The sequence below is a fragment of the Lactuca sativa genome, chromosome 2 (genome assembly GCF_002870075.4).
Source record: "Lactuca sativa cultivar Salinas chromosome 2, Lsat_Salinas_v11, whole genome shotgun sequence".
NCBI lineage: Eukaryota > Viridiplantae > Streptophyta > Magnoliopsida > Asterales > Asteraceae > Lactuca > Lactuca sativa.
Window position 1 is genome coordinate 69,407,632 of NC_056624.2, and position 26,713 is coordinate 69,434,344.

Here is a 26,713-nt window from a genome sequence, read left to right on the forward strand (position 1 = left end):
TCTTCTGGCTCGGATTGGCTATCGTAGTCAAGCGTCATATCATCATGCTCCCCCTCGATTGATGAGCTTTGAGAAACTTGAGGTTCAAAGGTTTCTTGTGATGCTGGACTTGCAGGCTTTGATGCACCTTCGGTTGGAGAAGCACTTTTGGTTGGAGAAGCACTTTCGGTTGCAGTTTTAGAGCTTGGCTCCCCCTCGACTTGTGAGCTTGGCTCCCCCTCAACTTGTGAGCTTGGCTCCCCCTCGACTGAAGCATCGTTGGATGGAGGTTCATCAGAAGTCGATCCTCCTTCATTCATTCTCCTGGCAGCTTCTTCGACAATTTGCTTCATGTGGTCTACTTTGTTGTCTTCTGCACCTGCTTCTGAGAGATAAGCTTTCTCTGGTTCGTCAAAGAGCTCCAGAAATTTCTCGTATAGATTAGCGATCGAGACTGTGACTTGGCCAGTTTGAGGAAAAATTTCCCCAGCTGTGTCTTCTTTGGCCTGTAGCTTTTTGACATAGCTATCGTCAAAAGTCACGTAATAGGTCTCTTCAATTTTTCTCGAACGCTTGTTCAGGACTCTGTATGCTTTGGATGTGAGAGAGTAGCCCAGAAAGATTCCCTCGTCGGCTTTGACATCGAACTTGTTGCGCTGTTCTTTAGAGTTAAAGATGAAACACCGTGAGCCGAACACATGGAAAAATTTCACATTGGGCTTTCTGTTGTTTAGAATCTCGTATGGTGTGAGCGTGAATCGTTTGTTGAGATAAGACCTGTTCTGTGTAAAACAAGCAGCAGAAATAGCATCAGCCCAAAAATAAAGAGGTAAGGAAGCGAAACTTAGCATAGTTCTGGCAGCTTCACACAAAGATCGGTTTCGTCTTTCGACAATTCCGTTCTATTGAGGTGTCTAGGGAGCTGAGAAGTTGTGACTAATTCCCTTTTCTGCTAGGAATTCTTCAAATTCCCTGTTCTTGAATTCCAGACCATTGTCGCTCCTGATGTTGCGAACGACCTTCTTGAGCTGTACTTCAATCTGCTTGATGAACACTTTCAGCTTATGAGTCGCTTCAGATTTGAGCTTTAGAAAGAACACCCATGTAAATCTTGAAAAGTCATCAACAATAACAAGAATATACTTGCTACCACCGATGCTTTCGATAGATGAAGGACCACACAAATCAATATGAAGTAATTCGAGTGGTTCAACAACTTTTGTGTTAATTACAGATGGATGACTTTGACGACTCTGCTTCCCCATTTCGCATGCAGCACACAAATGATCTCTATCGAACTTGAGCAATGGAAGACCCGTAACATGACCTCCAGTGACAAGTCGGTTGATATCTTTAAAGTTGAGATGAGAGAGTCTTCGGTGCCATAACCAGCTTTCGTCAGATTGAGCTTTTGATAACAAGCATATAGTTGGGTTTCCTTTGATGGGTTTAAGGTTTAGAGGAAACATTTCACCCTTTCGCTCCGACTTGAGAATTACTTTCTTTGTCTTTTTCTCAATAATTTCAGAACCTTCATCATCGAATGATACTTTGAGACCTGTACCTCCAACAAGCTGAGATACACTGATGAGGTTGTGTTGGAGTCCTTCCACATAAGCCACCTTTCTTATAGTGAAATCACCATTAGTTATCATTCCGTATCCCTTTATGGTGCCGAAAGAATTGTTTCCAAACTTGGCATTGCCACCATTTGTAAGAGATCTGTATTCCCTGAGCTCCTCTTTCCTCCCTATCATGTGACGTGAGCAGCCACTATCGATGTACCATTCTTCGTCAAACTGCTCGTCACTTATAACCTGCAAAAATTAAGCAGATTTAGGAACCCAAAGTTTCTTGGGTCCACGTGAGCTTTTCATGGGAACAGGAACAGTAAGAGAGATGTCAACAAGATATGTTCGTTTTATAAGTGTTGTTTCATCTTTCTTTTTAATGGTAAAAACTTTTATTTTATTAGGATTGGGTGCGGTCGGTTTAGACTCTGGTGTGGATGTAGAAAGCTTCTGTTTGCCCTTTTGTTCAGCAGATGAATGAGATTTTTGAGAATGAACAGAATGAGCTTTAGAGCAAGATGGAGATGAATTGGTAGAAGTAGAAGAATTAGATGAACTAGAAGGAGTGGGTTTAGATTGAGAGGACTTCTTGGCTGGAGACTCTAGGTGACCCTTTTGCTTTTGATCATTGGAGGGACTGACCTTAGAGTTTTGATCTCTTTTGACTTCAGAACCGAACCTTTGCTTTCGGTTGGAATCGTTCTTTGAACCGAACCTTTGCTTTCGGTTGAAGTCATTCTCAGAACCGAACCTTTGCTTTTGGTTGTTGTGGCTCTCAGGCTTTCCGACAGGATTGTTTTCATACTTCAGATTCTTGTCTTGATGTGAGAAGTATGCATTCTGAGATTGCTAGAATTGCCTCCTTTCAGAGAGATTCTTCCTGTATCTTTGGTTCCTTTCACGTTTCTTATTCCTCATCTGCTTCGGTTGATGATGAATATTAGCTTTCATTTTCGGTTTCTCCTTGGTTGGTTCATTTTGAACTGTAGGACTTTCACTTTGAACTGAGGAAGTAGAGGGAACGTCTTCTTTTGCCGAACTTTCATTCTCCTGAGGAATGTCTTTCGTACCACTGGTGCTTGGCTCATCGAAGTTATCTGGCTTGTTCAAGGGTTCAGGTACGTATCTACCTTTACTCATCCAAGAGGTTCTTTCTGATAAGCCTACCGTTTCGTTTGCATTATCTATTGGAGCTGACCAAAAGTACTCATCACAGCCATCAGCATTGTCTTCGTTTACAATAGCTGTGAGTTCAGCCGTCTGATGTTCGGTTACTCCAGTGACCTTGTATACTTGATTTGGAGTGGTCCTGACCTTTTGATACACAACTGCTTTCTCTGCTAAGATCGGGGACTTTTGTTGGGACAATCGAGCGAACTCCACTGAATTTTCAGAAATTAGATTCTTGTGGTTTTCAGGTTTGCTTTTTACAAATTCTGAGCAGTCAACCGTGTCCTCTACAGAAATTTCACTCATGTTGTCGTCCTCGTTAAGCTCAGATGCATTTTCAACATCAATTTTGTTTTCTGAGCTTACGTTGGCGTTTAAAGAGTCAAATTTTTGTATGGTTTCGGTTCTCAGTTTAAGTCTATCATTTTCATCCAAAAGTTTTTTAAGCATGTCCTTGTGGTCCTTGGATTTAATGAAAGATTCTATTTTGTCCAGTCCATACATGTAGGTCGGATTGACATCATCAGATGATATCACACTCTCACAGTTATAGGCTTCAGCATCAATTTCATCCTCCTTAAACTCAAGGAAGGGCAAAATCATGCGATGGATCTTTTGGCCTATTTCATAGTCCAAGTGAAGCTGAGTAATATTAGAATAAAGACGTTTTGCAATTAAACAAAAAACATTCCGCTGTTTTAACAATTTTAAATTGTCTCTTTGTAAATAAATGTTTTCGTCTTTTATTTTAACTAATTCAGACTCCTTCAACTCGATCCACATGCGCCGCTCCTCACTCTTTGAACACACCCTGCTTAATTGATCAGTTAGGTTAGAATTGGTGACTCGAGTTTGAGTTAAGCTACTATCTAGATGAGAAATTCTTGTATTAACATTTTTTAATTCTTTCTCATATGAGGATTGTGGTACTTTAAATGAAATGAAAACCGATTGTACCTTCTTTATCAGTTCATCAAGCTCATTGAACTGCTAGCTGAGTGGTTTGGCCGTAAAGCACATGTCCTCCTGCCCCTTCGGTTCATTGCTTCCACCATCAGTGTTGTATCCCCTCATATGAGATACATCAGACACCATGAAGCATCTTCCTCCACTGCTCTCCTCCTTTTCCACATAAGCCTTTCCATGAGTAGGCTTCCACACTTCATCGTCTTCTGAGTCGGTAGACCAAACTTCCACGCTACCGAACTCGTCATCAGCAACCGAACCCTGCACAATAAGAGCATTCATGGAAGGGTTAGCAGTAGACTTCTTCTTTCTCATCTCATCGAGCCTTTTCTGCAGCACGGCTTCCTCATCCTTTTCATCATCCTTTTCAGCCATCTTTTTAAGGACATAATCTTTAGCATAGTGGTTTTTCCCACCACAGTAGTAACAGCTTACTCCAGAATCACCATCCACCTTCGGTTCCTTCTTGGGCTCTTCAACCTTCGGTTCATTGTTAACTTTTTCTGAACTATAACTCCCCTGCCAGTTTCGGTTTTTATTGCTGGGGAATCTCTTCTTTATGAACCTCTTGGGGTTAGACACCATCATAGCATAATCCTCAGACGTGAGGTCATACTCCTCCAAGTTAAGGTCTTCATCCTCCATCACAGCTTTACTTTTTGACAGGAGGGCCATCGAACCAAGGCTTGAAACAACGTTCTTCTCCTGCAGTACAATCTTCTCCTGGGACTTGAGAATACCCACCAGTTTTGCCAAAGAATATGATTTAAACTGCTCATGGGCTTTGACTGTAGACACCATTGCTCTCCATTCAGACCTCGGACCATTTAAGAATGTAACCTTCTGCTCGATAAGCTTCCTTTCGATGTCATGTTTGATCATCCTGCTGAGAAGATGATTAAAGCGATCGAACGTCTGGGTCACTGTTTCTTCTGCTCCTTGCCTGAATTCTCCAAACTCAGATAAGAGCAAGGTTTGGATAGAATGTTCAAGATCCTCGTCTGTAGAGTACAGTTCGCGAAGTCTATCCCAAACTTCCTTTGCCGTCGTGCATGAGCTGACCAACCTGAAGGTGTCGGACTGAAGGGCGAATCTTATCAATCTTAAAGCCTTGATATTGCACTGGAATTTATCCTTTTCATCTTGTGCAATATCTTTAACATCCTTCAGCAGATCATTGTACTCCTTTTGAGTTTTGATAATCCTGGACGTTGCAGAATGAGAAAAAGGTCCATTAATGATAGCTTCCCATATGAGGTATCCATTATCCTCAGATCCTATCACGTAGTCTTCGAAGTGATGCGCCCAGACTTCATAGTCATGGGTATATAGGATTGGAATCTTCGTGGTTGAACCGATGCTGTTGGAAATATTGATAGGATTTGATTGCGACTCATCCATTATGATCGAAAAACATGTTCAAAGATCAGACTTGTAATAAAGCAGATTAGGGCAAAACAATAAATATCAAGATACGTCAATAATGAGATGACGGCTCAATAAATATCGGTAGTTGCGAAAAAACCTTAATTGAAATCTTTTCACAGAAAATATGTGTATCGATTACACAGCCTCCTGCTCTGATACCAATTGATGAGATTAAAACTTTAATCTTTGAAGATCGATTAGATCTTAAACAGGTAAGTAAATATAAAACAGCAAGAACACGAATATAAGAACAAGGCAAGAGTGAATCAAACGTGTCGAATGATTAAAACAAAATCCTCAGAAGAGCTCGATTAAGAACATCAACTGTAGAGGATTGGTAGGTTTACAAGAACGATCAAAGAAATCTGTAAATACTATCGTTATGCTCTTGATCAATCGTTAACCTAATATGCATGCAAGCATATACTTATATAATAAACATAATGGGCTCTCGGTTGGACAGGCCCAAACCGGAATACAAATTAAATAAACAAATAGCCGAGCCCAAAGACGCAACCCTTGAACAAATCTTCAACCCAACAGCTTCTCTTTCCCGTTCTCTCGTTCTTGTCTCATTGATTCGATTTTTCAGATGTCAAAATAATCATTACCAATAATCGATATCAAGTTTTTATTCAAGATCGACAATCGATTCTTTTTAGTTTAATCCAAGTTATTTTTTTCAAATCGATTTTCTCATTTATCGATTAATTTGAGTCGTGTTAATCTTGAAATTTTCCGATGATTTCGTTATGATTTATCTGTGATTGAAATCGATTTATGGAAGTGGCGATTGGGTGTTTGATTGGATGCAATCTCAATGTATGATGATGAATGGACGAACAGATTGTATGTGATTTGGAGAGTCAAACCAGAAAAAGTCAAATTGGAACAAATGTTTATCCTGTGAATGTAATCGGAAACAAGGTCTGGGAATCGTGACTCATATTTGCGATCGGAATCGAGCATGTGTTTGGAAGTGTGATGTTCAAGGCGAATGGAATCATGATTGGGATTTTGGGTTCATGCTCATATCCTCTCGATTGTCAAAATTGAGACCGATTTCTGACTTAACTGCTTGCTATTGGTATATTTGGAGCTTGTAATACTCGCATTCAGTGGTCACAATGATTCGCAGGCACTTCAAATGGTTAATTTGGGTTGGAAGGTTTCACTGCTAACATTATTGGATTCGCAATTAGAAGTCAAACGAAAGTCAAAATCGGAGGTGTGAATATATTCTTTTTGATCGGAACTGTAAAATCAGATTGGTTGAATAGAAATTGGAATGAAGGAGATTTGTGGTCCTTGTCAGATCTTGGATCGTGATTTGGCTTGACGTCCTGTTCGCTTCGCCAAGCAGATCTCTTAATAGAGGCTTAATAACATCGATTGAATGATGTTGGATTCGCAATCTTACCTACAAACGAACGAAATTGACTGAGATATGGGTGTTACATGAACTGCAAACGAATCAATCTCAATTGGGACTAACATTGGTCAACAGAAAAGTCAAAATCGCTGTGAAAGCCTTACCTGTGAATGTTCATTTACTGTGCTTCTCTTTGGGGTATAATCGACGATATTGAAGCAAATCTATGATTGGGCTCGTTTGTTAGCTCTTGTAACGAAAGAATGGAGATTCGCCTTGGGATAAAGCTGATGCACTTGGACTGAACCTGGAACAACGACCTTGGGGTCGCTTGTTAATGGTTGGAGCGAACGGAGGATGAACCGAAAGCGAACCTGTGCTCGGACCCGAACATGGTTTCGGTTCAATGAACCTGGACCGAACTTAGTTTTGGTTGCTTGTGCTCGAACCGATTGAACAAATCATGGTGGTATCGTTTCTTCTTTTATCAGTCGCATATATTGGGATGAAGATGACTAATGTTACATCAAGGTCCATGCAACTTCAGCAAATTGGCATTTTTGGTCCCTGTTGTTTTCACAGTTTAATATTTTTGGACCAATCCCAGAAATTGTTACAAATAAAGGGGTATATTGATGCAGAATTACCATTCCAACCCCTGTCTTTCAGCAAGTGACAGTTTCGGCCCAATATTAAGAAAAGTTTACTACATTGAGGGCCGGTGAACTGTTTTGGATTTTTCAACGCTCATATTTTTTCGTGAACAGCAAAATAATGATTTCATCAAGTCTTGGCGGTTCGGAAAGTCATTTTTCGTGATAACGTCAAACTTTCACGATTTTTTCGGATTTTATACTTCATTGTGTATATCTTTTTGTCGCGGGGGAGCTTAGTAAATTTTTATCCATTCAAGATCATTCTCATGACCATTTGAAGGCTTTATAATCATGTTTTTTATTATAAATCGGGGTAGAATTTGGTATGGCCATTCAAAATTGGATTTGTGACTTTTCAAAGTTGAAGATTTTTTATAAAGCTTATGGTAGAATTATGAAGGTAGCTTTTACAGCGGAAGTTCTTCATCGAGCTCTGCTAAAGCTTTTACAAAGAAGTATCCTTTACAGCGGAAGTTCTTTATCGAGCTCTGCTAAGGACTTGTTATATCTCCTACTTCTTGTATTTTCTCGATCAAGTGGCGTTACGAATCTTAAAGTTTGGGTTGTTACATGATATTTTTTGATGGCTTATATCATTAGCTTATTTGAAGATCATTGTGACTTGGAGGGGGAGCTCTTCAAAGACAAGAAGTGATTCGGTCTCTTTGTTCTGAAATGGGTTTTTATGGCGGGTTTGGTTTTCATGAAGATTCTTTGGGATTACATTCGAAAATGAAGTTTAAAGACATTACTTCAGTGCTTGATTTATATATCCTAGAGCCCGTGTTTGAAGACTATTGAAGAATCAAGATTCGTGGATTGCTTCATATATTCCTCATTGCAGATCTTTTTATTTGCTAGATGCTTGTTTTGGAAGTTAAAGCATTGTCATCCATTCCATACTTTGAGGGGGAGATTGTAGGGTTTCAAAGCACTCCATGGATGATGGCAATGGGCCCCTTTGATGAATTCTAGGTTAAAAGCCCAAGACTTGTCTTTTCCCTATAAATAGTCATGTATTATTCCCAATTAGGGTTAAGAGAGTGAGGCAAAATGTAGCCGCCACGTTGTGAGGTTTCTTGTAGAGTTAGATTCTTATTTCTTAAGTGTAATTTATTCCTCATATTTGAATAAATCGAGTGATCATTCGACATAATCTTCACATTTGTGTTTATTCTTATTTTCCGCATCTTGTTCATCAAATCTCAATTAGGGTTTTAATCCCAACAAGTTGCTTCTCTTTAAGGTTTATTTGGTTTGAACCTTAAGGCTTAAGAACAACTTAATATAAGTGATGACTAACATGTTTTGGTAGCTTATTCTTGCCTCGGTGAATATATTATACTGGGTTTCTTGGATTTATAATGTCATCTTCATCAAATTCCTAATTGCGAAAAGAAGCCAAAGTCTTCAAAGTTTGTAAACTTCTTCTTTTATTTGGTTAGTTTTTAATATTTCTAAGCTTTGCATAATGATCATAGGTAGGTAGAATAGTTTTAGTTTATTCAAATCTAAAAATGCTTCCGTTGCTAATTACGTCACTTTTTTCACTAAAATTAGACTATTTTTGAATAAAAAACCAACAAAAATACAAATCTAAAAAATGAGAAGGCAAGGGACGTAAAACATAGGAGAATGGGAGGGGGTATTTATAGCTGAATTGTAACACCCCGTCTCTGGTATGTTGCTTCCGTGGCATTTATTTAGAAGTTTTATTGAGGGACTCGGCGAGTCTATGGCCTGACTCGTCGAGTAGGGTCGAGTTTTCGAGCATGTGTTAGTCGGCGACTCGGCGAGTCCATATTCGGGACTCGGCGAGTCTGCCTCCCAAGAAGAAACCCTAAATCCCCGGGTTGCTCATTATTTAAGCAATGTTATGTGCCCCAAACTCGCCTCCTTCACCCTCAGAGAGCTGTGAGAAAACCCTAATCCATCCCTTGATTGTTTTAAGTGTTTTTGTGTGGATTTTGAAGGCTTGAAGAAGAAGAAGAAAAAGAAAGGAACAAAGAGAAGAGGTGTAGAGCAAAGATCCAAGGGCAAAATCAGAGTTCATTGAGGTATTTCTTGGATTCCTTCTGTTTTATGCTTTAGACCTCCATTAGAACACTTCTAGGGCTAGTTTGATGTATTTTCCAAACCTTATAGTTGTATGGATGCCTTAATAGGTCGAGATATCCCTAGATCTGTTCATTTAGGAGTTGTAGAGCCCGGATCTATTGACTTTTTTAATATTTCTAAGCTTTGCGAAAAGAAGCCAAAGTCTTCAAAGTTTGTAAACTTCTTCTTTTATTTGGTTAGTTTTTAATATTTCTAAGCTTTGCATAATGATCATAGGTAGGTAGAATAGTTTTAGTTTATTCAAATCTAAAAATGCTTCCGTTGCTAATTACGTCACTTTTTTCACTAAAATTAGACTATTTTTGAATAAAAAACCAACAAAAATACAAATCTAAAAAATGAGAAGGCAAGGGACGTAAAACATAGGAGAATGGGAGGGGGTATTTATAGCTGAATTGTAACACCCCGTCTCTGGTATGTTGCTTCCGTGGCATTTATTTAGAAGTTTTATTGAGGGACTCGGCGAGTCTATGGCCTGACTCGTCGAGTAGGGTCGAGTTTTCGAGCACGTGTTAGTCGGCGACTCGGCGAGTCCATATTCGGGACTCGGCGAGTCTGCCTCCCAAGAAGAAACCCTAAATCCCCGGGTTGCTCATTATTTAAGCAATGTTATGTGCCCCAAACTCGTTTCCTTCACCCTCAGAGAGCTGTGAGAAAACCCTAATCCATCCCTTGATTGTTTTAAGTGTTTTTGTGTGGATTTTGAAGGCTTGAAGAAGAAGAAGAAAAAGAAAGGAACAAAGAGAAGAGGTGTAGAGCAAAGATCCAAGGGCAAAATCAGAGTTCATTGAGGTATTTCCTGGATTCCTTCTGTTTTATGCTTTAGACCTCCATTAGAACACTTCTAGGGCTAGTTTGATGTATTTTCCAAACCTTATAGTTGTATGGATGCCTTAATAGGTCGAGATATCCCTAGATCTGTTCATTTAGGAGTTGTAGAGCCCGGATCTATTGACTTTTTGAAGATGCTTTGCATAAGAACCCTAGATCTAGCCTTTATTATGCTTTTTGAGCCTTATTATCTTCTTGGTCGCTTATGGGCACGTAAAGATAGAATCTTTACGTGCTAATCGAACTAAGGAAGCCCAGATCTATAAGTTTTAGACGCTGGATTCAAGCAGAATCGAGTTTAGAGTAGCTGCATGGATGTGACTCGGCGAGTCGGAAGAACGACTCGGCGAGTCAAGTCGCGAGTCCTGTTTTTCCCCTTTTGAGTGATGTCGAGTGGGAGCCTGTGAGTAGTAGAGTGGAGTCAGTGAGTTGGAGGGCAGACTCAGTAATGGAGGGACTCGACGAGTTGTTCATACAACTCGGCGAGTCCAAGGCAATCTTCTTAGCTCAAGAATAACTCGTCGAGTTGTTCATATGACTCGGCGAGTCGGATGCAGATTGTCTGAGTTCTTGGATCGAGAGGGTACTCGTCGAGTCGATGCCATACTCGACGAGTAGCCACGAGTAGGGCTGAGAAGTGAGACTAGAGACTCGGCGAGTTGGCGGCCCAACACGGCGAGTCAGGTCAACTGTGGGTTGACTTTGACCGGGAGGGTTGACTTTGACCAAGGGTAAAAGAGTCATTTTACCCCAGTGTAGTGATTAGCATTTGACTGAGTGTGTTTATGGATTTGTAGCCGGGGAGATACCGGAGCAGCAGCAGTTAGCTTCCAGAGCCATTCACACAGCAGCCAGTTCACGAGGTGAGTTTCCTTCTAGTAGGAACGGGTCTACGGCCACAATGTCGGCCTGTTTAGTTAGCAGTTGTCCCGGACTTTGGTCCGATGCAGTAGTTAGAGTGCTTGATGTCTTTGTGATTTAAGCATGTTTGTGTTATGTGTTCCGGACTCTGTTCCGATGCAGTATGCATTATATGTGTTTATATTAGTTGATATGTGTTATGCTATGCCATGATCAGCCAGTTCCGGACTTCGGTCCGATGCAGTCAGTTTCGGACTTCGGTCCGATGCAGTCAGTTTCGGACTTCGGTCTGATGCAGTCAGTTCCAGACTTCGGTCCGATGCAGTTAATTCCGGACTTCGGTCCGATGCAGCTAGTTCCGGACTTCGGTCCGATGCAGTGGGCAAGGCCCAGTATGTGCTTTATATGTATTGTATGGTATGTGGTAGTTTGGGGGAGCTCACTAAGCTTCGTGCTTACAGTTTCAGTTTTGGTTTCAGGTACTTCCGCAAGCAAAGGGAAGAGCTCGGGAAGATGGCATCGCACACACCACAGCTTCAGTTTTTGTCCTGGGAGTTGATTCGGTTAGTTGATATGTTTGGATACAGTTGTGATACAGTTTTCTTTCTCTCAGTATTTTATCATAGTTTTTGAAACACGCAACGTATGATTTTGTTATGTGATACTTGGTTTCATGTTTTTGATATGATAAAAATTGAAATTTTTGGGTCGTATTTTTGGGTTGTTTCAAGTTGGTATCAGAGCCCTAGTTTGAGGGATTCGAATACACCTCCGGGTGCATCTGAACTCAAAATAAGGGAAAGATATAAAGATTTTCAAAAAGAAAAATGTTTTCGAATGAAATTTTGAAAAGCACTTAGAAAGAAAAGAATTTTTAAACAAGATAAGGGTGTGGTGCATGCGATCAGCCGAGCTCAAGTAAGTACTCCCAAATTACCCATACAAGTTTTATTATTATGATTAATTGTTCCAGTTTCCGTAGAACAGCATGCTAGTATAGGACTAAGGATCTAGGAGGATGCCTTATGTGCCTGCTATATGTGTTACAGCTTTATGAGAATTGCATGCTAGTATTGAGTAGACAGCAATAGGATAGCCTGTTTAGGTTATGCCTGGTAGCGTGAGCTTAGCATTGCATGCTAGTGTAGTTTCTCGTTATGGGAGTAGATTTGCTTGAGTAGTTCCCGGTGTCCGAATGCTGCTTGCTTCGTGCTTTGTAGAACTCTTGGTGATGAGAGTTAGCCGTTAGATGAATACGCCACGTCACATGTGATCAGGGTTGAATAATCTCAGAGTATTGGATTTGGCCCTATTATGCAGCTCTTATCTGAGTCTAACCGTTGTAGGGATGAGCCTTTTACTCGAAGGATTATCCGAGCCTCATCATATGTGATGGTATTCAGGTGACGGCTAAGTAGCATTACAAGGAGGCCTTCAGCAGCTGAGGACTGGTTTGAGTGGAGTCAGAGATTTCCCTAGGGCAAGCCTAGGATGAGAGTAGCAGAGATCAGTAGTAGTAGAAGTGACTTGGTGGAGTCAAGGCAGTTCTTGAGGAAAGTACGGATAGATGTAGAAGGTAGTATGGGCCCGTACTACTGAAAGCAGAGGATCCGTACTCGAATCAAGGAAGGCCGAGACAAGACCAGGAAGCTAGTGGTAGTATCAATGATCCCTTGAGATATTTCAGTTTTCTGATGTTGCTATGATGTGTTTCAGAATGGTGGTTTTGCGTCCGAGGACAGCAGCCGGCAGTGGAGGTGCCGGGGAGGGATCAGGATCAGGCTCGGGGGATGAGCGCATGGATGAGCAGACCAGAGAGTTTCTTTCTTCAGAGATTACTCGTATCATTTTAGAGCAGACTCCTGTGATCTTCGGTTCGATCAAGGAGGGTATCCTAGAGCTGGTGGATGAGAGATTCGGCACCTTCCGTGCCGAGGTGGCGGCCATGATAAGGTCGCATACACTTACATTCAGGGAGTTCAGGGCATGTGGAGCTCCAGAGTATCACGGGGCGCGGGACCCCATAGCAAGTACTAGATGGTTGGCGGATGTGGCCAACGCGTTCCGCACTAGCAGGTGTCCCGAGGGGGACAAGGTCAGATTAGTATCCTGTCATCTAAAGGAAAGGGCACGGGATTGGTGGGAGGAGGTCGGACATACCATTGGAGATGATTCAGCGTTGGATGCCATGACCTGGGCTGATTTCTCTACCAGGTTCAGGGCGGAGTTTGCACCAGTCATTGAGGTGCAGCAGTTAGCCAGAGAGTTTCAGGACCTCACCCAGACTACAGAGACCATGGCGGAGATCACCGCCAATTTCAGGGAGAGGGCTCTTCTTGTTCCTCAGTATGTAGCCGATGAGGAGATGAAGAAGGCCCGTTATCATGAGATGTTGCGGAGCGATATCCGTCAGTTTGTGAGCCGGTCCAGCTGTAAAACGCTGGATGACATGATTTCTAGGGCTCGAGAGAGGGAGATTGATCTCGAGATGGAGAAGAAGAGGAAACCGGAGGCGGTTTCGGGTTCATGAGGATCGGGCAAAAAGCCCAAGGTTTCAGATCACAGATCCAGAGCTCAGCCAAGCCACAGTCGATGTGGCGGGTGTGGGAAGATGCACGATGGGGTGTGCAAGGCAGGGAGTTCCGGCTGCTTCAAGTGCGGTCGGACTGGGCATTTGAGCAGGGATTGTACGGCCCCTGCTACTGTCGTTGCAGCATCAGATATGATTTGCTTTCAGTGCAATCAGAGGGGACATAAAAAGTCCCAGTGTCCGAGTTTAGCTGCAGTAGGGAAGGTGGCTGCACCTGCCCCTGCTACTTTGAGGATTACAGATGGCCGGCAGGGCCGAGCCGAGGCGCCAGTGGCGAAGAGTAGGGCGTTTCAGATGACAGAAGAGGAGGCGCGAGCGACTCCTGATGTGGTGACGGGATCGTTCTCTATGAACGGCATTTCTGTTATGGTATTATTCGATTCGGGGGCTACCCGATCATTCGTATCGCTTGCGCTTAGCAAGAGATTTAGCAGAGCTCCAGGGGAGCTGGATTGTCCACTAGAGGTTGAGATAGCAGATGACAGGACCGTGAGGGTCGCCAGAGTGCATAGAGGGTGTTCTCTTTAGTTGTTTGACGAGCAGTTTTCGGTGGACCCGGTTCCTATTCCCCTGCGAGGGAATAAGGTTATTGTAGGCATGGATTGGCTAAGCCCCAATGGGGCGGTGATTGATTGTGAGCTTCAGCTAGTGAGGGTTCGCACTCCCAGTGGGGGAGAGTTAGTGATTCAGGGCGAGAGGCCACAGCGCGGACCGACCTTTTGTTCCGCCGCAAGGGCGAGGCGCTATTTTCAGCAGGGTTGCGTTGGTTATGTAGCTTATGTCTTGGATGCCCGGGAGAAGGGCAAGACGACAGTTGATGATGTTCCAATAGTGCGAGACTTCCCGGATGTATTGCCCGAGGATTTACCGGGAATACCTCCTGAGAGGCAGGTTGAGTTTAGGATCAACCTGATTCCTGGTGCGGCTCCGATAGCCAAGGCACCGTATCGCCTAGCTCCCCCTGAGATGCAGGAGTTGTCTACGCAGCTGCAGGAGCTGCTAGACAAGGGTTTCATTCGGCCGAGCAATTCGCCTTGGGGAGCGCCGATCCTGTTTGTGAGGAAGAAGGATGGGTCGCATCGTATGTGTATAGATTACCGGGAGTTGAATAAGGTAACGGTGAAGAACCGTTACCCACTTCCGAGGATAGATGATTTGTTTGACTAGCTTCAGGGAGCGTCTTGGTTCTCCAAGATCGATCTACGCTCTGGGTATCATCAGATGCGGGTTAGGGATGAGGATGTGCAGAAGACTGCTTTCAGGACCAGGTATGGTCATTATGAGTTTGTGGTGATGCCATTTGGGCTCACCAATGCCCCAGCCGCGTTCATGGATCTCATGAATCGCGTGTGCAGGCCGATGCTGGATCGGTCAGTGATAGTATTCATAGATGATATCTTGGTATATTCCAAGACGCAGGAGCAGCACGAGGAGCACCTGAGGGAGGTGCTAGAAGTTTTGAGGAGGGAGAAACTTTTCGCAAAGTTCTCCAAGTGTGAGTTCTGGTTGCGCGAGGTGCAGTTCCTTGGTCACCTCGTCAACCAAAAGGGTATTTTGGTGGATCCGGCCAAGATAGAGGCCGTGATGCAGTGGGAGGTCCCGAAGTCTCCATCCAAGATTCGGAGCTTCCTAGGGTTGGCAGGGTATTACCGGAGGTACATTCAGGATTTCTCCAAGATAGCAGTGCCGCTCACCCGACTGACCAAGAAGTCGGTGGTTTTTTCGTTGGGGGCCTGAGCAGCAGGCAGCGTTCGAGACCCTCAGGCAGAGATTGTGCGAAGCTCCGATCCTTACCTTGCCAGAGGGAGTAGAGGACTTCGTAGTCTACTGTGATGCCTCAATCATAGGTATGGGAGCAGTGTTGATGCAGCGAGGCCATGTGATAGCTTACGCCTCGAGGCAGTTGAAGCCTCACGAGGCTAACTATCCTACCGATGATTTAGAGTTGGGGGCGGTTGTGTTTGCCCTCAAGATTTGGAGGCATTATCTTTATGGGGTCCGTTGTACTATCTACACGGATCACAAGAGTTTGAGGTACCTTATGGATCAGCCGAGTTTGAACATGAGGCAGAGGAGGTGGTTGGATGTGCTGAAGGATTATGATTATAAGATCCTTTACCATCCAGGGAAGGCCAACGTGGTGGCCGACGCCCTAAGCCGCAAAGTGTCGGCAGCCCCTATCAGAGATTTGTGTTTGAGGATGACAGTGATTACTCCGTTGTTGGAGCGGATCAAGGAGGCTCAGGGTGAGGGCCTCAAGGAGGAGAGGCAAAAGTGTGAAAGGATAGTGGGATGAGTAGCTTCGTTTGATTATGACAGTCGGGGATTGCTGACACTTCATGGGAGAGTGTGGGTACCGTACTGGGGTGGGGTACGGCAGGTATTGATGGATGAGGCTCATAAGTCTCGATTTTCTATCCACCCAGGGGCGACGAAGATGTATAGAGATCTTCGACCCGATTATTGGTGGCCCTGCATGAAGCGGGATGTCGCTTGGTATGTTGAGAGATGCCTGACCTGCAGGAAGGTCAAGGCGGAGCACCAGAGGCCTCACGACAAGATGCAGCCGTTAGACATTCCCATGTGGAAATGGGAGGACATCACCATGGATTTTGTCACCAAGCTTCCCAGGACCGCACGAGGAGTAGATTCGATATGGGTAGTAGTGGATCGGTTGACGAAGAGTGCTCATTTTATCCCGATCCAGGAGAGTATATCGGCAGAAAAGTTAGCCGATATCTATGTGCGTGAGATCGTGGCATGTCATGGAGTGCCGGTATCGGTGGTGTCAGACCGAGATGTCCATTTTACATCCAGATTCTGGAAGCGTTTTCACGACGAGATGGGTACTCGGCTCCTTTTCAGCACCGCTTTCCACCCTCAGATGGACGGGCAGAGCGAGAGGACGATTCAGACTCTCGAGGACATGCTCAGGGCATGTGTTCTAGACTTCGGTGGCAGTTGGGATACGTATCTTCTGTTAGCGGAATTTTCGTATAACAACAGTTATCATGCGAGCATTGATCGACCTCCCTTTGAGATGCTTTATGGGAGGAAGTGTAGGACCCCGATTTGTTGGGGCGAGGTCGGTCAGCGAGTCGTTGGGAGCACAGAGGTGGTGCTCAAGACGACCGAGTTGATTCAGTAGGTCCGTAGTAGACTGCAGACTGCGCAGAGTCGGCAGAAGAGCTACGCCGATAGGAGGCATTCAGACTTGGAGTTCTGGGTGGGCGATATGGTCCTTCTGAAGGTCTCACCCTGGAAGGGTGTCATCAGGTTTCGGAAGAGGGGCAAGCTGGGCCCCAGGTTCATTGGTCCTTTCAGGGTTTTGGCCCGAGTGGGTCGGGTTGCTTATCGGTTGGATCTTCCTGTAGAGCTTATCCAGATCCACAACACTTTCCATGTGTCTCAGTTGAGGAAGTGTTTGGTGGATGAGTCAGCAGTTGTTCCCTTAGAGGATATTCAGGTTGATAGCAGCCTGAATTATATTGAGAGGCCGGTCGCGATTCTGGACCGGAAGACAAAGACCTTGAGGAACAAGGCAATTCAGTTAGTGAAGGTGCAGTGGCAGTATCGGAAGGGGTCTGAGTGGACGTGGGAGGCTGAGGAAGAAATGAGAGAGCACTACCCGGAGTTATTTGCAGATTCTGCCGTACCAGACTTCAAGGACAAAGTCTGAGACAAGTGGGGGAGAATTGTAACGCCCCGTCTCTGGTATGTTGCTTCCGTGGCATTTATTTAGAAGTTTTCTTGAGGGACTCGGCGAGTCTATGGCCTGACTCGTCGAGTAGGGTCGAGTTTTCGAGCACGTGTTAGTCGGCGACTCGGCGAGTCCATATTCGGGACTCGGCGAGTCTGCCTGCCAGGAAGAAACCCTAAATCCCCGGGTTGCTCACTATTTAAGCAATGTTATGTGCCCTAAACTCGCCTCCTTCACCCTCAGAGAGCTGTGAGAAAACCCTAATCCATCCCTTGATTGTTTTAAGTGTTTTTGTGTGGATTTTGAAGGCTTGAAGAAGAAGAAGAAGAAAGGAACAAAGAGAAGAGGTGTAGAGCAAAGATCCAAGGGCAAAATCAGAGTTCATTGAGGTATTTCTCGGATTCCTTCTGTTTTATGCTTTAGACCTCCATTAGAACACTTCTAGGGCTAGTTTGATGTATTTTCCAAACCTTATAGTTGTATGGATGCCTTAATAGGTCGAGATATCCCTAGATCTGTTCATTTAGGAGTTGTAGAGCCCGGATCTATTGCCTTTTTGAAGATGCTTTGCATAAGAACCCTAGATCTAGCCTTTATTATGCTTTTTGAGCCTTATTATCTTCTTGGTCGCTTATGGGCACGTAAAGATAGAATCTTTACGTGCTAATCGAACTAAGGAAGCCCAGATCTATAAGTTTTAGACGCTGGATTCAAGCAGAATCGAGTTTAGAGTAGCTGCATGGATGTGACTCGGCGAGTCGGAAGAACGACTCGGCGAGTCAAGTCGCGAGTCCTGTTTTTCCCCTTTTGAGTGATGTCGAGTGGGAGCCTGTGAGTAGTAGAGTGGAGTCAGTGAGTTGGAGGGCAGACTCAGTAATGGAGGGACTCGACGAGTTGTTCATACAACTCGGCGAGTCCAAGGCAATCTTCTTAGCTCAAGAATAACTCGTCGAGTTGTTCATATGACTCGGCGAGTCGGATGCAGATTGTCTGAGTTCTTGGATCGAGAGGGTACTCGTCGAGTCGACGCCATACTCGACGAGTAGCCACGAGTAGGGCTGAGAAGTGAGACTAGAGACTCGGCGAGTTGGCGGCCCAACACGGCGAGTCAGGTCAACTGTGGGTTGACTTTGACCGGGAGGGTTGACTTTGACCAAGGGTAAAAGAGTCATTTTACCCCAGTGCAGTGATTAGCATTTGATTGAGTGTGTTTATGGATTTGTAGCTGGGGAGATATCGGAGCAGCAGCAGTTAGCTTCCAGAGCCATTCACACAGCAGCCAGTTCACGAGGTGAGTTTCCTTCCAGTAGGAACGGGTCTACGGCCATAATGTCGGCCCGTTTAGTTAGCAGTAGTCCCGGACTTTAGTCCGATGCAGTAGTTAGAGTGCTTGATGTCTTTGTGATTCAAGCATGTTTGTGTTATGTGTTCCGGACTCTGTTCCGATGCAGTATGCAGTATATGTGTTTATATTAGTTAATATGTGTTATGCTATGCCATGATCAGCCAGTTCCGGACTTCGGTCCGATGCAGGGACAAGGTCCCAGTCAGTTCCGGACTTCGGTCTGATGCAGTCAGTTCCGGACTTCGGTCCGATGCAGTCAGTCCCGGACTTCGGCGGTCCGATGCAGTCAGTTCCGGACTTCGGTCCGATGCAGCTAGTTCCAGACTTCGGTCTGATGCAGTGGGCAAGGCCCAGTATGTGCTTTATATGTATTGTATGGTATGTGGTAGTTTGGGGGAGCTCACTAAGCTTCGTGCTTACAGTTTCAGTTTTGGTTTCAGGTACTTCCGCAAGCAAAGGGAAGAGCTCGGGATGATGACATCGCACACACCACAACTTCAGTTTTTGTCCTGGGAGTTGATTTTGTTAGTTGATATGTTTGGATACAGTTGTGATACAGTTTTCTTTCTCTCAGTATTTTATCATAGTTTTTGAAACACGCAACGTATGATTTTGTTATGTGATACTTGGTTTCATGTTTTTGATATGATAAAAATTGAAATTTTTGGGTTGTTTCATGAATATGACTTAGTGGAAAAAGAAACATGATAATGATCATTACCAAAAGTAAATCCGTATTTAATTCAAATCAAATCTTCTTCCATATCCTTCCATAATTAGTATAAATCGAAAATCATTAAGGATAAACCTTAGTGAATTTTCTTCCCCCTCTGCTAGGGTTTTAGAATGTTCATAATTATTTAACTTTGGAATAAATAACATTCAGTCCTTGTACTTTTAATTAATACTAAATTAATTCTAATTACTCCCAATTAATCCAAATCAATTTCTAATTAATTTATCAAGCTATAACAAAGTAATAAACTATTTATTTCCCTCTCTTAAACTATTTTCTAACCCTTTTAACTCTTGAGGACAACCTTAAAAAGACCTTGTTATTATTTCAAAAGTTATAATAATTAGTTATGACATTAAACACCTATTTCCAATGATTTATTTATTATTATTATTTTATTTAATCAATGGTAAGTACCCCATCTCAATCATCCACATTATCCTCTTCCTTTTTAAACTTGACCACCAATCTTGAAAAAACCCACTGGGAATCCAAATTCGTAAATCCAAAACTAAAAAGGACGGTCAAAAGAACAATCAAAATTGGCCTCAAGAACCTTGCATATGTGTATTATATATCTCCTCAACATGAAGTAAATGATTCTCATGTAAATACACGAACGTTAATTACTAATCATCTTTATGTCCTTTAATGGTGCATTGTTATATGTTAAAGTTGACACGTGTAATGATTTTCAAGAAAAAATTTCATTTCAACAAAACGTAGGAAATATGTAAATATGTAATTTTGTAGATTAAAAGTTTTTATTTGCTTCATCTCTACCAACAAGTCCACATTTATTTCCATACAATATAGGCAAACAAATCATTTCCAAACTAACATAATGACCATTGTTTTAAGATATGTAGGTAAAAAAAGCTTCATTCGACTGTTTGTCAAGTCGGTGATAACTTGGCTCGACTTTTGTTGGAGCTTTTAGTTTTGGAAAAAGGGTCGTCAGAAGTACTCGTGAGAGCAAGGGAAATGGTTTATGGGAGGTGGACGTGATAGATGAGGCTCGTATAGATAGCAAATTTACATATAGATTCTTCAATTAAAAGACATGCGATTTAAGAGTTTATAGTTTGTAATTTTTTTGGCACTTTGGTTTATATTTTACTTATTTGGTTTGATGCAAAATGGTCATATCTAGTGATCTAGCACTTGAATTAATAAATTAAACAACCGAAAGACTACATAAATCAATAAATATTTTTGTATCAATTTTATAAATTTTGATTAAAACAGTAGAAAATACCAATTACAAGGACCAAATATAATATATGATTTGTTTTGTATGAGACTATATAACTACAAATATTGTATTAAATGGTTTATGACATGGTGTTACTATAAGTACCATCATTACTAAGTGTACGATACAAACCCTTAATTAACACCTATCTACATTTTAATATCAATCACATCAAAAAGGGGTTTGATTTTTTTTTTTTTTAAAAAAATTTAATTTTTTTGTCCATTAGTTGTTTTTTCTTTATAATTTATTATAATAAATATTATATAATTATTAATAATATATATTATTTTAATAATTTTTTATTGTTGCAAAATATCAAAAAGTATGATTTTTTTCATGGGAAAGCTGAGTTTAAATGCATATAAGTCATTAAATGCATACAACACGTTTTACCAAGAACAACCAATATGTAACTCAAATCCACTTTTGAATGAAATTCCACATAAATTTCATCCATACATCGGGCACGATAAAGATATAAAAGGAGATGAAAATTGTGGATTTCAGGCTATTGCTCTTTCTATGGAGGGTATGCAATGGTTAATGGTGAGTATTTTAACGCAATGAGTCCTTCGTTGAATTTCACTGGATCGAGTTCTATGACATCTGAATATTAGGTTGATTATACCAGACACTGATTTACTTATTGCTAACAAATATAGTCTTATTTTTCATTATTTGAGCAAAAAAAGTTATACAATGTGGTTCCCACTTTGGTATGTCCCGTAAGACATCCCAAATCATGTATTTGTTGTGATCGCCCATGTTTACGGTAACCATTATGTGATGGTTGATGTACAAGGAATGTATCAAATGCCTACTATATTGTCGTATTAGCATACATGCAGATAAAAATATTTTGTTAGATGAAAAACCTCATATAGTCTCTTGTTACCTTAGAACAATCCCGATCAAAAGAAATCAGGGTTGCTTGTGATTAAAACCGAAACACATATTCTTCAACGAAAATTCTCTGATACCAAGTGTTGAAAAATAAATTGTAGGACAAGAATTTTGTTACTGGACAACCTTTATTTTTATTTTTTTACTAATAAAAATGAATCTTTCCTATTTTGCTTTTCAAACATCCGATTAACCCAACATAAACTAAATGCTTATGTTCCGCGTAATATGCATAATGCACCGCACAATTGTTATATTGAAACCTTTAGAATATCCAATGATTAATAATGTCATTATTATTATTGATGTTATTGTGATGTAGAATGTTTGACTAATAATAATAATAATAATAATAATAATAATAATAATAAATAAATAAATAAATAAATAAATAAATCAAATTATACTAATAATGCTAATAAAAGAAAAAAGACTAAAAAAGATAATAAAAAAACAAAAAATTAAATATGTGGTACATTTAGTAACAATACAAGGTACAAATTTAGCCAAATACTTTAATGACTTTTAAGAAAAAGCCACAAAATCGAGTTTTTTCGAAAATAGTCATTGAAATCGCAGGTCTACCTGCGATTTCTTGAGATGGCCATAATAAATAAATAAATAAATACTAATAATACTAATAAAAGAAAAACAGCAAAGACTAAAAAAAGACAATAAAAAACAAAAAATTAAAGATAGGGTACATTTAGTAACAACCAAGTTACAAATTTAGCCAAATACCTTAATGACTTTTTAAGAGATAACCACAAAATTGAGTTTTCCTAAAAATACTCATTGAAATCGCAGGTGTTTATGCCACTTGCAATTTCCTGAGATGGCCTAGTTGTGATTTCCTTTGCCCGATTTTTTTTATTATGTACCTGTGATTTTTTCCAATGTATTTATAAAGTTTTCGGATGAAAATTGATTTTGAGCCATTGAGACGGTTGAAAGAATTTTTTAAAGTTGAAAATGTGAAAATAAAAGTTATTCCAGATTTTCAGGTTTCTATATTTCCGACCCATGAGCCTAAAATGGACCCACTTCTTCGTAGCTCAATATAATGAGATAGCAGTTAGGAAGGATGAAATCGCATGTAAGCTTTAACCATCTAAGATTTGGTTGGCCATTTTCTGAAAATGTTAATTTTAGCTATTTAGTAAAAAGTTATTAAGCATTTTAACTAAATTTTATAAATTACATTAAAATTAATATCGAATATTTCTTTTTCTTTTTCTTTTTCTTTTTCTTTTTCTTTAATTATTTTGAACAATGGGTCTATTCTCCATATCCCTTTATTGGGTTGTGACTTGTGACTTGTGGTTTCATTTTCGCATATTTCACCCTGTATCATCTCTCGCTCTCTCTCACACACACCAGTTGTGAAAATGGCCGATGCTTTAGTTACTGTTGTTACCGAGGCGATTCTGAAAAAGGTGGCATCCATAGCTGCCAACGAAATCGGCATTGTTTGGGGTTACAAAGAGAAGTTGCACACGCTTGAAGGGACCTTGAAAATGATCCGTGCCAAGTTACAGGATGCAGAGAATGAAAAAGGTCAAAAACATGGGGTGATGGAGTGGCTGAAACAGCTCAAAGATGTTGTTGGTGAAGCTGATGATGTGATGGATGAGGTTCACTACGAAATGTTGAGGCGTGAGGTAAAGAATCGAGATCATGTAAGAATAAAGGTACCCTCTCTTCCAAGCTTGAAAAAGCTTTCAATTCGTAGAGAACTGGGTCATAAAATCAAAAACATTAACGAAAAGTTGTCTCAAATCAATAAACAAGCAAACGACTTGGGACTACAAAACGAACAGCCTTGCCCTGTTGTTCCATATCGTCCATATCCCGAGACTGTCCCAAATTTAGATGAATTCAAAATTGTTGGGAGGGAGGATGAAGAAGAGCGCATCATACACCTTTTAACCAAATCAAGAAAAGAAGAAAAACTTACGATTGTTCCCATTACGGGAATGGGCGGGATGGGGAAGACCACTCTGGCTAAGTCCGTATACAATAATCCAAAAACCCAGCAATATTTTGATGTGAAAGCTTGGTTGTGTGTGTCAGTTAAGGTTGACATCAACACACTTCTGGCAAAGATCTATGAATCTGTTGCAGGAGAGAAACCTAAGTCTGTTGAAATGGCCAATTTAATTATCTCTCTTGAAGAGAAGTTGGGTTCAAAAAGATATTTGTTAGTTCTGGATGACGTTTGGGACGAAGAGAGATCACATTGGGAAGAATTTAAGAGGCATATGATGATGATAAAGTCTCAAGTTGGAAGTGGCGTTATTGTCACTACCCGAAAACTTGACATAGGAACAAAGGCTATGACAACGGATTCATGTCCTTTAAAAGGTCTTTCTGATGATCATTGTTGGAATATCTTTAAAGAGAGGGCCTTTCTAGCAGGACAATCACCACCACCCGAATTGGAGAAGATTGGGCATGATATTGTGAAAAAGTGTTGTGGTTTACCGTTGCTAGTAAAGGTAATAGGAGGGGTGTTGCAAAATTACAGTGACCCGGAGAAGTGGTTGACCATCAGAAATAGCAAAGTTTGGGATCTTGAAGATGAAACGGAGAGAGTTCAAAAGAGTTTGGAGCTTAGCTTAGATAATCTGCCTAGACGTTCTATAGCCAAGCAATGTTTTGCATCTTGTTCAATCTTTAAGAAAGATAAGGTCATGAAAAGGAAAAAACTGGTCCAACTTTGGATGGCTTTAGGGTTGATTCAAGTAGACGAGGAAAGAAACAAGGAGATGGAGGATGTGGGGAATGATATTTTTCAAATTTTGGTAAGCAATTCGTTGTTCCAAGATGTTAGAAGGGATGAGTATGGTCACATCACTCATTGTAGTATGCATGATTTGGTTCATGATCTTTCATAATCACTTTCCAACCTTGAAAGAAAATGTTTGGTGGGTGTGATGGATTATAACTTTTGCCTAGAAAATACCAACGTTTTCTTTCTCATTGAAAGGAGAATGATGGCTAGAACTTTGCGTACATTCTTCTTCTTCAGGGAGGTTGAAAAGAATGTTTCATTTCAACGATTCAAGAGCATGCGTATCCTAATACTCAAAAGATTTGGAATAAAAAAGATAGACGATTCAATTGGAGGGTTGGTGCATCTCAGGTATCTTGATTTGTCATATACAGAGATCCATGTTCTTCCTGAAACTATTGGTAAATTATACCACTTGCAAACTCTGAAGTTGCAAAGTTGCTATAGTCTCAACAAGTTTCCAGAATCCATGAGAAATTTGATAAGCCTAAGATTTTGTAAATCTGTAGAAAGCATTCCCAACAATATCGTGGGACAATTGACTTCTCTTCGAACATTAGTGCCTAATTCCTTTAGCGTGCTTAGAAATGAGGGACATGGTATTAAAGAGCTAGGCCGTTTGAAACACCTCAGTGGAAAGATCTGTATTTCCAATCTAGAATATGTTAGGAGCAAAGAGGATGCTGTCAAGGCAGATTTATCTGGAAAAAAAAATTTAAACGAGATTGAATTCGAATGGAATACAAGTTATGGAAACCACAAGGAAGTATTGGAATGCTTGCAACCCCCTGGAGATGTGAAGATATTGACAATCAACAAATTTTCTGGTGATAATTTTCCGGAATGGGTAATGAAGATGGCAGTCAATATTGATGGGAAAGAGACGCCCCTTGACAAGCTGGTGTCAGTTGGATTATATTACTGCACTGGCTGTCTATCTTTTCCAATGCTTGATCACCTACCACATCTTCAAGATCTTGTAATAAGCAATATGGAAAGCTTGGCATGCTTAAGGAGTTCCGATGTTACCAGATCAACGGAGCCTTTGTCTCTATCGTTGAGATCGCTCCAACTATCTTTTTTGAAAAGACTGGAAAAGTGGATAGATGGAGCACCCAACAGCTCAAAAATGATATCGCCTGTCCTTGAGAGGTTGGAGATTACTTATTGCCCAAAGATTATTCTCTTAGATGAATGCCATCCCCATCCTCTAGTTTCCTTAAGTATATGTTACTGCACAGGTCTGGTGTCCATTAAGAGCATACGAGGCCTCACATCTCTTGTTTCTTTATATATCAATAATTGTCCTAGTCTTTTAGAAATAACCAATTTGCCCAAACAGTGTCATTCTTTGAAGACTTTGGACATTACACATTGCCTCAAACTGACTTCCTTGCCTCACAAAATGTTCGACTGTTTTGCCTTCTTAAATGAGTTGGAACTTGGTCCGTTCTCAAAGGAGCTCAATTCTTTCCCGAGTCTCCAAGGCATCCAGAAGTTAAGAAACCACCTTCACTTGTTGGAATTGAGAGGTTGGGATCATTGGGAGTCAATGCCAGAAGAAATACAACACCTCACGTCACTGACTCGGTTACAAATACATAAATTCGGAATACAAGAGCTGCCTATGTGGTTAACCAACATGTCATCTATTCGAGAAATGAGTTTCATTTCTTGCCATAGGTTAGATGAAGAAAAAGTTAAACAGGGAGCCCCACGAGAAGCTAATGATATCAGTTTAAATAATTCTACACAAGATATTAATTAGTTATTTGAGTGTGTGTTGTTGTATCATTCGTTCCTCTCTTGTTCGATTATAAACTCTCCCCAGCCGCATCCAACTGTATGAGAGATCGCTGGTGTTCAACTACTTAAAGAGACAAGTAGAACTATTGTTGTGTAAAACTCCAAGCTTTTTATGAATTTAATTATTTTTAAATACTTTATGCTAAAATAAACAACACTCTTAAATAATTCTCTCACTTATCACTTTAACCTACAACTTCTGACCGCAATTAATCAACCAACTTCGCAAGATTCATTTCTGCTTAATTTTCTTGTATAATTGATTATCATTGGAATTTTTTTTGCATGATGGCTCTCATTCATTGCAACTGATTTGTACCACACCTAAAGAGTACTTTATATCAGTGTAATGTACGTAAGGACTATTTTTAGGATCATTAGTGATAGAGATACCACACTAATTATTTTTGGATGAATTTCAAAATGATAGATCAAATATAAGACATAACAAGATTGGGAACCAAAATCAAGACGTAGTGGTGTATTTAACTCAAAAGATGATTTGATAACATAGATCTATAACAAAATATACATGTACGTCTCTATTAACCCCCAAATTTGTGACAATATCAGTAAATGATATAAGCTTCACCTCTTTACTTGGTCCATTTCTTTCTCTCTCCCAACTC

General features: G+C 41.0%; 2 protein-coding genes across 2 annotated transcripts; both read left to right on the forward strand.

The window, feature by feature from the left end:
- Nucleotides 1-22,872: 22,872 nt before the first annotated feature.
- LOC111876972 (putative disease resistance protein RGA3) lies at nucleotides 22,873-24,381 on the forward strand. The gene has a single exon (XM_023873527.3). The coding sequence runs from the start codon at nucleotides 22,873-22,875 to the stop codon at nucleotides 24,379-24,381; it is 1,509 nt and encodes a 502-aa protein (XP_023729295.1).
- Nucleotides 24,382-24,480: 99 nt separating this feature from the next.
- Nucleotides 24,481-26,046, forward strand: LOC111876977 (putative disease resistance protein RGA4). Its single transcript, XM_023873530.1, has one exon. It carries the CDS (start codon nucleotides 24,481-24,483, stop codon nucleotides 26,044-26,046), a length of 1,566 nt encoding a protein of 521 aa, XP_023729298.1.
- Nucleotides 26,047-26,713: the final 667 nt, after the last annotated feature.